The following is a 12,344-nucleotide window of genomic DNA, read 5'->3' on the forward strand; positions in this document are numbered from 1 at the left end:
TTTATCTCATTGACTCACTGGAACGGCTCTTTTTTATCATACTATTTATGGCAACAGCCCTAACAGAGATAAATTGGTCTGTAGACAATAACATACTTGCAGAGAGCAGCATATGGAGAGAGCCTTGCAGGTTGCAAATTCCACTGGACCAAGGATACTCCTTAATCTCCTTGAGACTTCTGCCTACCTCCCCAAGAGCAGTACCATTGGAGGAGGAGCAGCAAAAATTAACCTTGGTCTGTCTTGATTATAGAAGAGAATGCTGGATCCTGTGAGTATTGTACATAAAGCGGCTGCTCATTTTCTTTTTTCCTGGATGGTGGTTAACCAAGGAATCCAGCAAAAGAAACATACCTTCCCTTTGACCATTGCTTGCAGGGATTTTTGGAATTTCATGCTATGCTCCAGACTCCTGGAAGGCTTCTTAAATCAAGGTGTAACGTAATAGTCTGTGCATAAGCTTTTGTGGGCAAAGACCTGCTTCATCAGATGCATCTGACGAAATGGGTCTTTATCCATGAAAGCTTATGCTCCAAAATATCTGTTAGTCTGTAATGTGCCACAGGACTTCTTGTTGTTTTTGAAGATACAGACTAACTCAGCTACCCCTCCGACAATAGTGTGTGCTGTGCCCTTCTCCAGTGGGAAGTCCACTACTCTGCTATTGCTGCCAGCAAATGGATTTACTCTCTAAGATCAAATGTTCATAGTCTCTGCCCTGGTGCTGAACATCTGTCCATAAAAAAAAATTAACAGAATAAAATTAATTGTCAACCAAAAAGATCTCCAGGGCAGAGGTTGAATTCCTATTCAGCCCTGCAGTGCCTAAGGGTATGTCTTCACTACCCAGAAATCAAACTATCTGGAATCATCAGTTGACCCCTGTATTCCTCAATCTTGCAAGGAGTAAGGGAAGTTGACAGGAGAGCTTCTCCCATTGACCTCCCTCAGTGAGGAGGCCCAGGTAAGTTGATAGTAGATAAGTCATTTCCTGGCCTTAGTGCGCATGTCTGCAGTCTGCAGCAGCAAGTCTTGGAACCCCATCTACAGTGTAGATACAGCTGAGATCCTTCTGGACTAGACAGACCTCCCCTTTCCACTTGAGCTGAAAAGAGATGTTCTAATAGCAGTACAGCACCTATGACACACAGTCTTGATTCCATCCAGCAAGGACCATCTGTGCCTGTCTCGTCTCTCACTGGCACGCCAGTCCATTACATGGTTATAATTTCAAGATTCGAAAACTTTATTTGCCTTGGCAGTTGTTCAGAAGCTGATCTGAGCATCCTGTGTCAGCAAAACTGTCCCTAAACACCTCATGGATAAGTGGTTTCCTCAAATTCCCAGCTCACCTTTGCTGCATCTGGCAGAGCCAGGAATTCAGTGTTACAAGACAGGAATTCTGCAGCGGTTTTGGTATTTCTCTCCCCTTACAGGACCCGGAAGGGCAGAAGCAGACTCAAAGCAGAAAAAAGGTGAGAAGAGCAGTTTGGTTTGAATCCTGGACCAAGGCTCTCACTTGGTTCTCACTGTATCTGAACTGGCTCATGTTTCCCTGACGACCACCTAACTGTCACAAGGGTTTTATTTTTTCTCCAACTCCCTCACTCCATCTCTAGCTCTGTTTCTGGCTCCCTAGCCCCCTTGCGTGTGTCTCTTTTTTGTCAGCTCTCTATGAATGCAGCAGGAGCAGCACATCCTGACGTGTGACCCTGGCCGCCAAACACAGAAGCAGCTGGCCCACTGGGCAGGAGCGAAATGTAAAAATTAGAGGTGCTTGATGACAAATGAAAAACAAACATGCCCGCACTGGGGGCCTCCAAACAAATATGAAAATGACATTGGTAAAAGCAAGATTAACTAAGTTATTCACAGCTTAGGACAGAGGTTAAAAACAATCACTGCTCTGTGCCAACAGTGGGGAGGCAGAAACAGGCCGAGGAAGGGGAGAAAAATTACAGCAGGAAAGAAGGCTGTTGGCCAGATTTAACCCTCTCCCTCAATGCTTGGCTTCTCTCCCAAGCTTCTTCCTGTGCTCCTCTTACCTTTATACGCATAAGACTCCATGCCCCTGACCTAAGTTCATAGACTCCTAGGGCTAGAAGAGACCTCAGGAGGTTATCGAGTCCAGCCCCCTTCCCAAAGCAGGACCAGCCCTAACGAAATTATCTCAGCCAGAACTTTGTCAAACCAGCACTTAAAGTTCTCTTCTGATGGGCTATCAGTATCCATACCGGGCTGGGAAAAGTCCCTCAATGGTTAAAGGAGGGGACTGGGAGCACAAACTCACAGCTTTTGTCCTTCTCTGGATACACTGATGATTGTGTGTGACCTTGAGCAAGTCATTCTCATCAGTAGATTTCAACAGTACAGCTGGGATCAAGGTCCCATTGTTCTAGGTGCTGTACATGGAGTGAGAGACAGCCCCAAAAAGCTGACAACTGAAATAGCCATGAGACCCACAGGGTGGCAGAAACCAAGTCTCGTCACCTCTTAATGCCCGAATTTTCCCCTCTACAAAATGAGGATAGCAATCTTTACCTTTCCCTCCCTGGGAGGTTGTGAACAGTGTTCCCTCTACTTTTTTCCATCCATGCGTAGAATACATTTTGTTATGTGCACCAAGGCATGTATGGATGCCCACCACCCATAGAAACACATTCTGCCCACTGTAGCTGGCTGTGAGCACTCTGCTAATCCGCCGATAATCTCTTGTAGGTGGCCACCCAAATGCTTATCTTGAAGTGAACACTGGTTATGAAACTCAATTCATTAGAATTCCTAAAGAGCACAGGGATCCTTTCACCTTCCAGCTCTCATCACCAGACAAAGTGAAACTTGTAGTAGGAGGGTGTTAAAAAAAAAAAAAAGAGCTAAAGCTTAAAAAGCAACAAGACAGAGAACAATTTCACTGGGAAGCTCCTCTGTTTACTAATGTCCCCCCACAACACATCCTGGTCCTGTCTGGTAATTTCGGAGGACTCAGAACTCTATAACCACTCCCTTGGAACCAACTTCAAAGCTTTGCAGCTCCTGTAATATTGCCAACAATGACCAGAGTCATTGAGGGGTTAGCTAAGGCTCAGTCAGTGAGGGGTTGGCTAGTCTGGTCTTTAGAGGAGAGACAATGAAGGAGGACATAGACAAGCTAAACCCATTCCAGGAATTTGACCCAAGTGGGCTAAACTCTCCACTGCTGTGTCTTCATCTATGCCCATCTACAGGGAGTGCGGAGTGCTACCAAATCAGAATGACACTCTTTTACACTTGTTCTGCACATAGCAGCAAGGTAGCAAACCATCAAGCCCAGTGACTACTGGTTATTCTCAAAGTGTCCTTGAATGCGGCAACTGAAATTAAACACACTCCCCACCAAGTGCTGGGAATGCAGATATGCCCCCGTACGTACAGGTTGCTAATCCAGTCCAGATTTTGTATCTAAGCCTTCAGGGCCCCCTTCTTGGGCCCTCCTAACACCTGCTGCTTTGGCTTGCAGCCAAGTGCTATTGTGTGGGCCCCTGAACTCTACCCCTTTGCCTCAGCCCCAATTTCTACACATTTAATGGGAGTGCTTTGCTGGCTGGCTCAGAGCCACAGGGCTTTCGATTCCTTTGTACCAGCGTGCTCCAGGTTTCTCCCCGGAAGTGTGGGCTCCTGCTCCTCCTCCTGCTTCAGCCAGTGAACACTATTGTCACAGCAAGAGGGCAGAAACACTGCCCGAATTTCAAAGAGCCAGTTTCCCAAAGATCCTAGGAAAAATCCTTGTTTCCTTTCTTGACACTGACTTGAGTTCAAGCTGCTGGTCTCAAACTCAGCAGGGAGACCCATCTGAGCCCACTGGATCATTGCTTTGCTGGGTTGGATCCTCTGCCCAAAGCATTCTGTTTTCTCACATTTCAAAGCACTAGTTAAATAGTCTCCCCTCACCACCAAGAAAGAGCGAAACCCTCTGGTTAGGTACTCCAGTGCAACCCTCCTGATGCCAATAAGGTCACATAATCCACCCCACTAGTAAAAACGCCCTCCCACCTCACTTCAGAATGATTAGGCAATTGGGTAAATAACAGGATCAGCTAGTGGGCTTCCATGCTGGTGAGTTTCGCTTTGTGTGGTTTCATGCTCTTTGACATTGAAGTCACATGCAGGGGTTATTCCCCATCATCTAACTGTAGGGAGTTTATTTTCTTTTTAACAGGACTTCAGTGGTACTCAATAACATTCACCCTTCAGTGCAGGGAATTCCCCAGGAGGAAAAGATTCTAACAGCCTGATACTGTAAAGTTAAAAAAAAATAAACTGACCCAGAAAGAATTCAGATTTGTAAGGCTTCTCTTGCAATAAGATCCATTAGCACAAATCAAACGGCTGGTGATAGACTTACATGTGGTGAAGAGTGCACCAGCCACAGTGAGGGTCCTCTGAGCTCAGGCATTCCCCACAGGTTGTGTATTGCTCACAGAATTCAACAGGAACCCTGGACACCTGGAAAGGAAGCCAATAAACATGTTCATTGCATTTTTTTCTCCCCTTTGTTTATCCTCTACAGGATAAACAAAACAGCAGCAACTAGCCCTTTTACAGAAATTTTCCCCAGAGGGTTGTAAAGCAATTCAGCAACTTTAATTAAAGACTAAAAAAATCCTTTCAGGAGTAATCCAATGCTATGAAACATTATATCCATTTACAGGCAGCACACAGTAACCAAGCACATGGGTGCTGAGTGGATTGCCCAAGGTTGCAGAGCAAGTCAGTGGCAGAGCTGAGAACAGACTCCAGTACCCTGTTCTAACATGTTAGAGTAAGTGACTCAGTGTTAACTCCTACAGAAAAATTCCCAGAATAAAAGCACTGCTCCACCTCCCCCAATCTGTAGTTCAGTGTAAGCATATCTTCACTGCCACTGGGATTGTGCTTCTCAGTGTGAGGAGAGATTGACACGGGCTAACTCTACTTAAGCTACTGCACTAAAAATAGTAGAACAGCCAGGGGTAACCAGCAGCAGCTGGAGCAGCTGTCTAAGCACAAATCTGCCTTGGTCCTCAGGTACATGTGAGGCAGCTAGCCGGAGGCACCACCCAGGCTGCAGAGGCTATCTTGCTATTTTTAGCACGTGAACTTGAACGGAGCTAGCATGTTTGTGTTTGCTCACAGCTGGATGCATGCTACACTGCAGCTGGAAGATGCACCGTCTGTTTCACACAGGCTGCGGAAGAAGGGTTCATAGGACATACCATTCCCCAAGAAGACATGGAACAGCAGTCCGTGCACATTTGGCATGAATGTTGCCATTTCGGGTTTGCTTTGTTTTCATCCTTCAAATGCTGCCACTGAATTACAGGCCCCCGTAATAACATTTTCAGTGATGTCTGGTTAAGATAAAACTGATCACATTTCAAGCTTTCATCCCTAGGCTGGTGGCTACAGGGATCAGGAAGGTGACAAATCCATCTCCTAGGATCATCAACAAGACTCTTTCAGACAAGTGAGTGAAAGTTTCTCAAACCCAGGCAATGGGGCTGCCTGTCTTCCTGGGGCAAGAGAGCAGGAGAGAAAAGAAAAAGAAGAGAAAATGCTTCTGTCAGCAGGGACTTACAAAATCACCAGGGATCTGGCCATCAGCACATAACATCACACAGAAACCTTCCTGATGGAACAGGTACATTCACATTGGTGAGTTATTACAAGGTCATGATCCACGAGATACCATTAACCCCCTACTCTGAGCTACTGCCTAAAGGAAGAGGGCTTTAACCCCAGGGTCATCACCAGATTCCAGTTAAGCTTTGCCTCTTTGAAACCTCTCCTTGCAGTTTCAATGGGATGTGGTATTTATCTCCACTTCCTGTGCTTTAAGCCGTTAGATAGGCTGCTGTGCAGCATTAAATGGCTCTCACGTTCCTCCCCAGAAGTACGTGCATTCCAGTAGCAGACTTGTTGCTGCAAGGCTGCACTGAGGGCAAGAGCTTAGCAGGATTCAGCACAAGGACTGAACATTTATATGAATCACCAGAATATCCAGTGTCATAATCCAGCCAACAAGAGTTTGCAAAGGGGCGTAAAACCCTCCTGCATCAAGTCATAACTATTCTCTAAGGAACAGAAATAGAAGGAGACATTCACTGGGACAGGTTATCTCCTCACTGCTTACTGTGAGGTTCCGTGAGCACAATCAGAGATAGTAAACTGGACTGGAGTGACCGTCTGTCAAATTCAATATGCCAAGTCACATGACATGAGACTAATTTATATAGTTGAAAGATCTTAGCTACAGTCTATGAAATGCTGTGGGATCTGTTGGGGTGAAAGAATGTGTAAATATTTTTATTAACAAATAATTATTATTATTACTACTATGAATCATGTATCAACAGCAGAAACAGATGTATCATTTATAAAAAACAGCAACATACAGACAAGCTTGCCTGGCCAAGAGGCCGAGCAGAGGGGGTAATCAGGGCTTAGCCCGGGCAGACAGATTGCACAGCAGTCTGGGGTGAGGCTCTTGCTGCTTTGCGTTAGTGAAATCCATCTGCCAACGCACAGGCAAATGCTCCTTGGCAGGCAGAAAGCAGAGTTTTAGTTCAAGGAACCAGTCCCAAAACCACCCCCACACACATACTTGTTTGGAGGCGTAAACATGTGCTGGGATGGTCCAGGACAGGACATGGACTGCTGGCTTCCATATGGCTCACAGAAAGAGAGCTAGGAGGTACTGCTTGCAAACTGAGACTGGTAAATCACACTCCAGCACGTCAGCAATCCAAAGTGACATGCAACATAGGTAAGTTGTAAAGTTATGACCAAGATTGGAAGCAGAATAACACCCTTTAAAAGCCCTGTTCTCTCCACCTACGAGGAAGCCATATTTTATTGTACGCCTGCCAAGCTTTCCCTTCTCCTGAGACCATACACACGCACCCAGGAAGAGACTATACACACACCATCTCCTCCTTGGAGGTGACTGTCCCAGCCCATTCTGTACCCACTCCCCAAGGAGAAAAGACGCCTCATGTACTGTTTGTTAGTTATTGAGCAATTGGTTTGGATAGTAAAAGGCTCTATGACTGGTTCTCACCTGCTTTGCACCTTGTGCAGTCACTGGCTTGCATACAAACAGCCAATGCGATCAAATACAGAATTCTGAGTTGGCAGCATTTTATGCTGATCTTGGACAGGGGTATGTGGTGACACAAGGTGCAGGGCACCGGAGAAGCAAGATCTGTTTGCCAGATTCACCTTTACATAACTGCTGTGTTACACCAGTGCAAGTTCCACCGATGTCATTAGTAGAGACTTGAGCACATGCAAAATCTGTATTCTCATCCACAAAAATGAGCCACGGATAACCACATCTGGGGATGTGGATACACACTGATAGAAAGCAGATGTTTGCGGATTTGCAGGGCTCTAGTCACTCAGATCACAGCAGTATAAAAATGGCATAACAAAAAGGTGAATCAGGCCCTGAGAGTGCAGGGATGTGGAGGATGTGCATTCTTGATTGTAATTTTTATGTCTGGGCTGGTGCTGAGTATTTGAGTGGGGAATTTCACAACTTGAAATAAATATTAAAAACCACCACCACCACACCTACCCCTCTTCGCTCCTCACACCCCCAAAAACACCCCCCCAACAGTATTTGACTTCAGATTTTGATTTGTAATAAAAAAGAAGAGGAAAAGATTGACAGGCAAATATTGAAGGAAAAGAAGCCCCTGTGGTTGAAATGAAAGCAAACAGAAAAAGGATCTTTTATGTTCTAAAAGCTGCATGCTCAAGTAGGCCTGAGAAGAACATTTTTGATTCCTGTTCCAGTTCACCTCTCCCATGGCAATTGCTCTCGGCTGTGCTGGGGTGTATCCGTTACACTAACCAATGGGCTCCCTTCCGCTCTGCCATCCAAACAGAGCCCTTGTGCAGAGATAACTAAAGCCAAGTGTGCGGCCTCTTTCCTTGGGTTTCTGGCTCCTTGTGAGTGATGTCTGCAACTGGCTGAAAATTAAAACAACTGTCTGCATTACATTCTCCCTGTCTGTCAAAACACCGCCTAGCTCTCAGCAGCTGGGAAGCCATGGGCTGAAAGGAAGCAGTGTCTCTCTGAACAAAGGCTACTTTCACGCCAAGTGTTGTTGATATAGTGAGAACCCAGCTCCTCTAGACATGAAACCAATAGGGCTGCTTTTCTTCTTGTTTGCTGGGCCCTACTTAACAACTTTCACAATATTTTTATATATCTATAATTATATGTATTTCTATATCTACTTATCTATCTTAGGTCACGTCAAAACACCATGCAATAGTTTCAGCCTAGAGTTAGCCCATGCAGCAATTCTGGAGGCGGTGATGCAACCATGGTGAAAGGTGCACACGGTGTTGATAAGAGACAAAGCTGTGCACAACATGCACCCATTTGGGATACCAAATGTATGCGAGAGACTAATTTACACATGGAGAAGGCTGAGATAGGAAAAGGAAACAAGTGGGGGTGGGGTGTGATAAGCGCCCCAGGAGGTCTGAGTTCTGCAGCTCTCCCACACATAGTCTGTCCTTTGAAAAGTCGATTGCGTTCCGCACCTCGGCTTGCCATCTGTAAAATGGGGATAAGGATAGCTCCTCCTCCGCACCATTTGTCTGTCAGCTGTTTTGGCCAGGGCCCCTCTCTCTGCAGGTGTCTATACAACAACCAGCATAATGGGGCCCTGATCTCCCAGGGACAGTAACTGCTGCTACAGCACAAGGAAATGAGTACCCATCTCTCTCTCTCTCTCTCGCTCACAAACACACACAGGCCGTGTCTACACAAGCCCCAAATTTCAAAATGGCCACGCAAATGGACATTTCGAAGTTTACTAATGAAGTGCTGAAATGCATATTCAGCGCTTCATTAGCATGCGGGCGGCCGCGGCACTTCGAAATTGACGTGGCTTGCCCCGACGGGGCTCCTTTTCAAAAGGTGCCTGCCTACGTCGAAGTCCCCTTATTCCCATCTGCTCATGGGAATAAGGGGACTTTGAAGTAGGCGGGCTCCTTTTGAAAGGGAGCTGTGCAGCGGCGAGCCACGTCAATTTCGAAGCGCTGTGGCCATCCGCATGCTAATGAAGCGCTGAATATGCATTTCAGCACTTCATTAGTAAACTTCGAAATGTCCATTTGTGTGGCCATTTCGAAGTTTGGGGCTAGTATAGATGTAGCCACAGAGACAGAGACAGACACTCACCCCTTCAACACTTGCAATTCCAAAGATTAGCCCTACTGTAAGAGGACACTGCATCCACCCTACTTATCCAGGTATTTATACAGATTAAAAATGCCTGTTCTGATATTCTCTATGTTTTGGAGGCAAAAGTTGCCATTTGATAGCGTTTTCTTGTGACACACAAAGAAGCCCCTTGAAAATTCAAGTCAACAGAGCGTACACTGGCTGTCACCAAGAGGTTAAAAGAAGCTGTTTCTTTTTGGCCTCCCAAAAAAAAGGTGGGGAGAGGACCTGGGACTTGCAAAGCCATGAAACTGACCATGAAACGAAGAATTGAATCTTATCCCAAAGCTGGAATCTGCCTCCCTCTCTTGTCCAGGGTTCCAGGATGGGACACCAGCCCCTGAAAACATCCCAATCTTCTGATGACAACTTGGGAGCTGCTTTGAAAGGCTGTCTAGTGCTTGGCCAGCACTGAAGCAGAGGGGAACATAGCGTTGTGTGCATGAGAGCACATCAAGCTCCATCACCCATCTTCTGATTCCCACGCTGGGGAGCTTCTGAGTTTTTGTGAAGATGGAAAGTCAGGTGGCTTCATGATTCCAAGGGCTGATCTACACAAAAAGTGTTACAGTGGTACAACTGTACTGATGTTGTTGAGTCGATGCAAAGCATCAGGTGAAGACAATCCACACCAATGGGAGAGAGCTGTATCCAGAACATCCGCAGTTTGGCAAGTAAAAGCACCCAACTACCACTAACAGAAAAAACCAGGGCCACCAACGAGGTGGTGCCAGTTACCCCAGGGCCTGGTGATTTAAAAGGGCTCAGGGCTCTCAGCAGCAGTCAGATCTCTGGGCCCTTTAAATTACTGCCAGAGCCCCGTAGCCCAGTGGTGCTGAAGGGCTGCTGGGGAAAGCTAGCCCTTAGCTCTGCCCCTTATACCTGAGGCCTTACCTCTTCCCAGGTGCCGAGAGCCAGCACCCGGTGAAACCTTTCATCAGCCCTGGCAGACACCATCATGCATCCATAGTTCTAAAGCTCTGTGCGGATACAAAATTAGAATCTGCATCTGATCCACAAAAATGGTCCACAGATATCCACAAGCCTGTCCATGGCTATGGGTATATAGCAGATATCCATGGATTTGCAGGGCTCTGCCTATCTCTTCCCACACCGTTGGGAAAGCTTAGCTCCCTTCAGAGGCTCTGGAAGATGAAAGGAGATTCCCTTGCTCCTTACAGAAGTACAGTGCTAATACTTGCTTGTGTTTTAATTGTTTTCAAAATGTTCTCTGCTAGGCTAATTATTGTCATGAAACCAAAGTGTCCGTGTGCACGAAATGCTGCATTGGACAGAAGATAAGGAACACCACGATTCAGCTCTCGCAGGCTTAGGGAGCAACCACATGGATGGGAGCACATTTGAAGAAAACACAAAACAAAACGAAACAAAAAAAACAGTGAGATCAGACAGAAAAATGAAGGATTCAAATGAATGCAATTCACACAGCGGTGACAGGATAGCAACTTCCTGCTGAAAACTAAAAGAAAGCCAGGAACATCAGTCAGAAAAAAAATGTACTGGCCCAGCTGGAAAGAGCTATGCTTTTCAAGGGCTACAGGTTTGACTTCTGGGCCTGCTTTTTTTCCCCAACTGGCAGGAGTAGGGTGGGAAGAATGCCTTGAAGTTGATTTGTTTGTTTTCCCTCCATCTCAGCCAGGGATCACTAAAAGACAGAGGGCATTGTCTAAAGGATAAAAATAGACAAAGAGAAGGCACGGGAAAGGGAGGAAAGAGAAAGTCAGAAGGAGTGAAAAGGAGAGAGTGGAAGAAGGAAAGAGAAACACAAGAGAACAAGATGGAACGTAAGCATGCAAGGGTCTCCTTTCCGGTGGATCACAGTATTAGCTATTGATGCTCAGCAAAAAGCAACACTTTTAGAAGCGTGAATGTCTGTGTCCATGGGGGTCAAATATCATTTCAACACAGAGGTTGTTTTCTGACAATTGGAGCAAAGGAGCTGCACGGCTGGGCCTCCTTGAGCCTGCTTATTAGCATGGTCTGCCCCACCTGTCCCTGCATGCGGACCAGTCACTCTGACAGAGATGGGCTGACAGACTGAAGGGCAAAGAGGGAGCTCACACAACAAGCGGCTCTTCAAGTCAGCGAACACGGAGTGGAGGCAGGAATGCAGGCACCAAAAGAATGGCAGCGTCAGATTTTTATGGCCACAGGTGGCGTGGGCGAGGCTTGAAAGGCGTTTCCAGCAGTAACCAGACCCAGCAGAGCTAATGAAATCTGAAGTTGTTCACTGCACACAGCAGTGAAGAGACTGATCGACTGGCACCTGTCCACAAAGAACCAGTGCAAAGAATAGAAGGAGGGAATCAGGGAAGAGACTGTGCTCCCTTATATGGGAGCTACATCACATGCTGAGCAGTGTCAGGGATCCACAGAACTTATCAGGGGGCAGAAAGATAATGCTGAGCGCCTGAACACCTGCTCAAGTTCACGTGAGCCACAGTTGCTCAGCATCCCTGAAACTCAGGCCTCAGCAGCATAAGAGTCTCCATCACCCATCCCGTCCTACCTTGGGCTAGTCACCATCAACACTGCAGCGTCTGATCACTGTCAAGGTGTGCTGTGTGACAGGTGTGTGGACTGCCACCCAGGAGAGATTCAAATGCTGCTCAGCTGATTAGCATTGTGCTCCCAGCCACCCACAGCACCTGTTTGTACTGGGGGTGCACACCAGCACATGCCTAGTGCACGCAACAAAATTTATTCTGCACATGATAGAAAAAATAGAGGGAACATTGATCACTGTCCAGTCATACATGATCCAACACCTGTCACCTGTGGTTTATTCTCTCAGATCCATGCCCTGCGGGCAGAATTGTGTATGCAGAGACGTGGTTTGTTCTAGTAGGGTTCTGTTCTCTACACAGCCATGTTGCGCTATGTTCATCTAAGAGAAGGCACACTGACTGAAGAAGTGGGTCTGGCTCTTGGAGCAGAAGACAGGTTGGTTTAGGATGGTCCTTAGCGGCTGGCGGAGTTTATCCCATGGTCACAGATGGGCTGTCACCTGCACAGAGGAGCTTGACGCTGGTGGTGGAAAATTCTGTTGTGCCTGAGGAGGGGA

At 46.6% G+C, this 12,344-nt stretch overlaps 1 protein-coding gene across 1 annotated transcript in view; it reads right to left on the reverse strand.

Annotated features, from left to right (window-relative positions):
• Positions 1-12,344, reverse strand: part of PLXNA2 (plexin A2) — a 319,252-nt gene that overhangs the window by 116,484 nt on the left and 190,424 nt on the right. Inside the window, exon 5 of the mRNA XM_074977826.1 lies at positions 4,382-4,482. Coding sequence (XP_074833927.1) covers positions 4,382-4,482 — 101 coding nt within the window. The remainder of the gene's footprint in view (positions 1-4,381; positions 4,483-12,344) is intronic.

The sequence above is a fragment of the Carettochelys insculpta genome, chromosome 26 (genome assembly GCF_033958435.1).
Source record: "Carettochelys insculpta isolate YL-2023 chromosome 26, ASM3395843v1, whole genome shotgun sequence".
Taxonomy (NCBI): Eukaryota; Metazoa; Chordata; order Testudines; family Carettochelyidae; genus Carettochelys; species Carettochelys insculpta.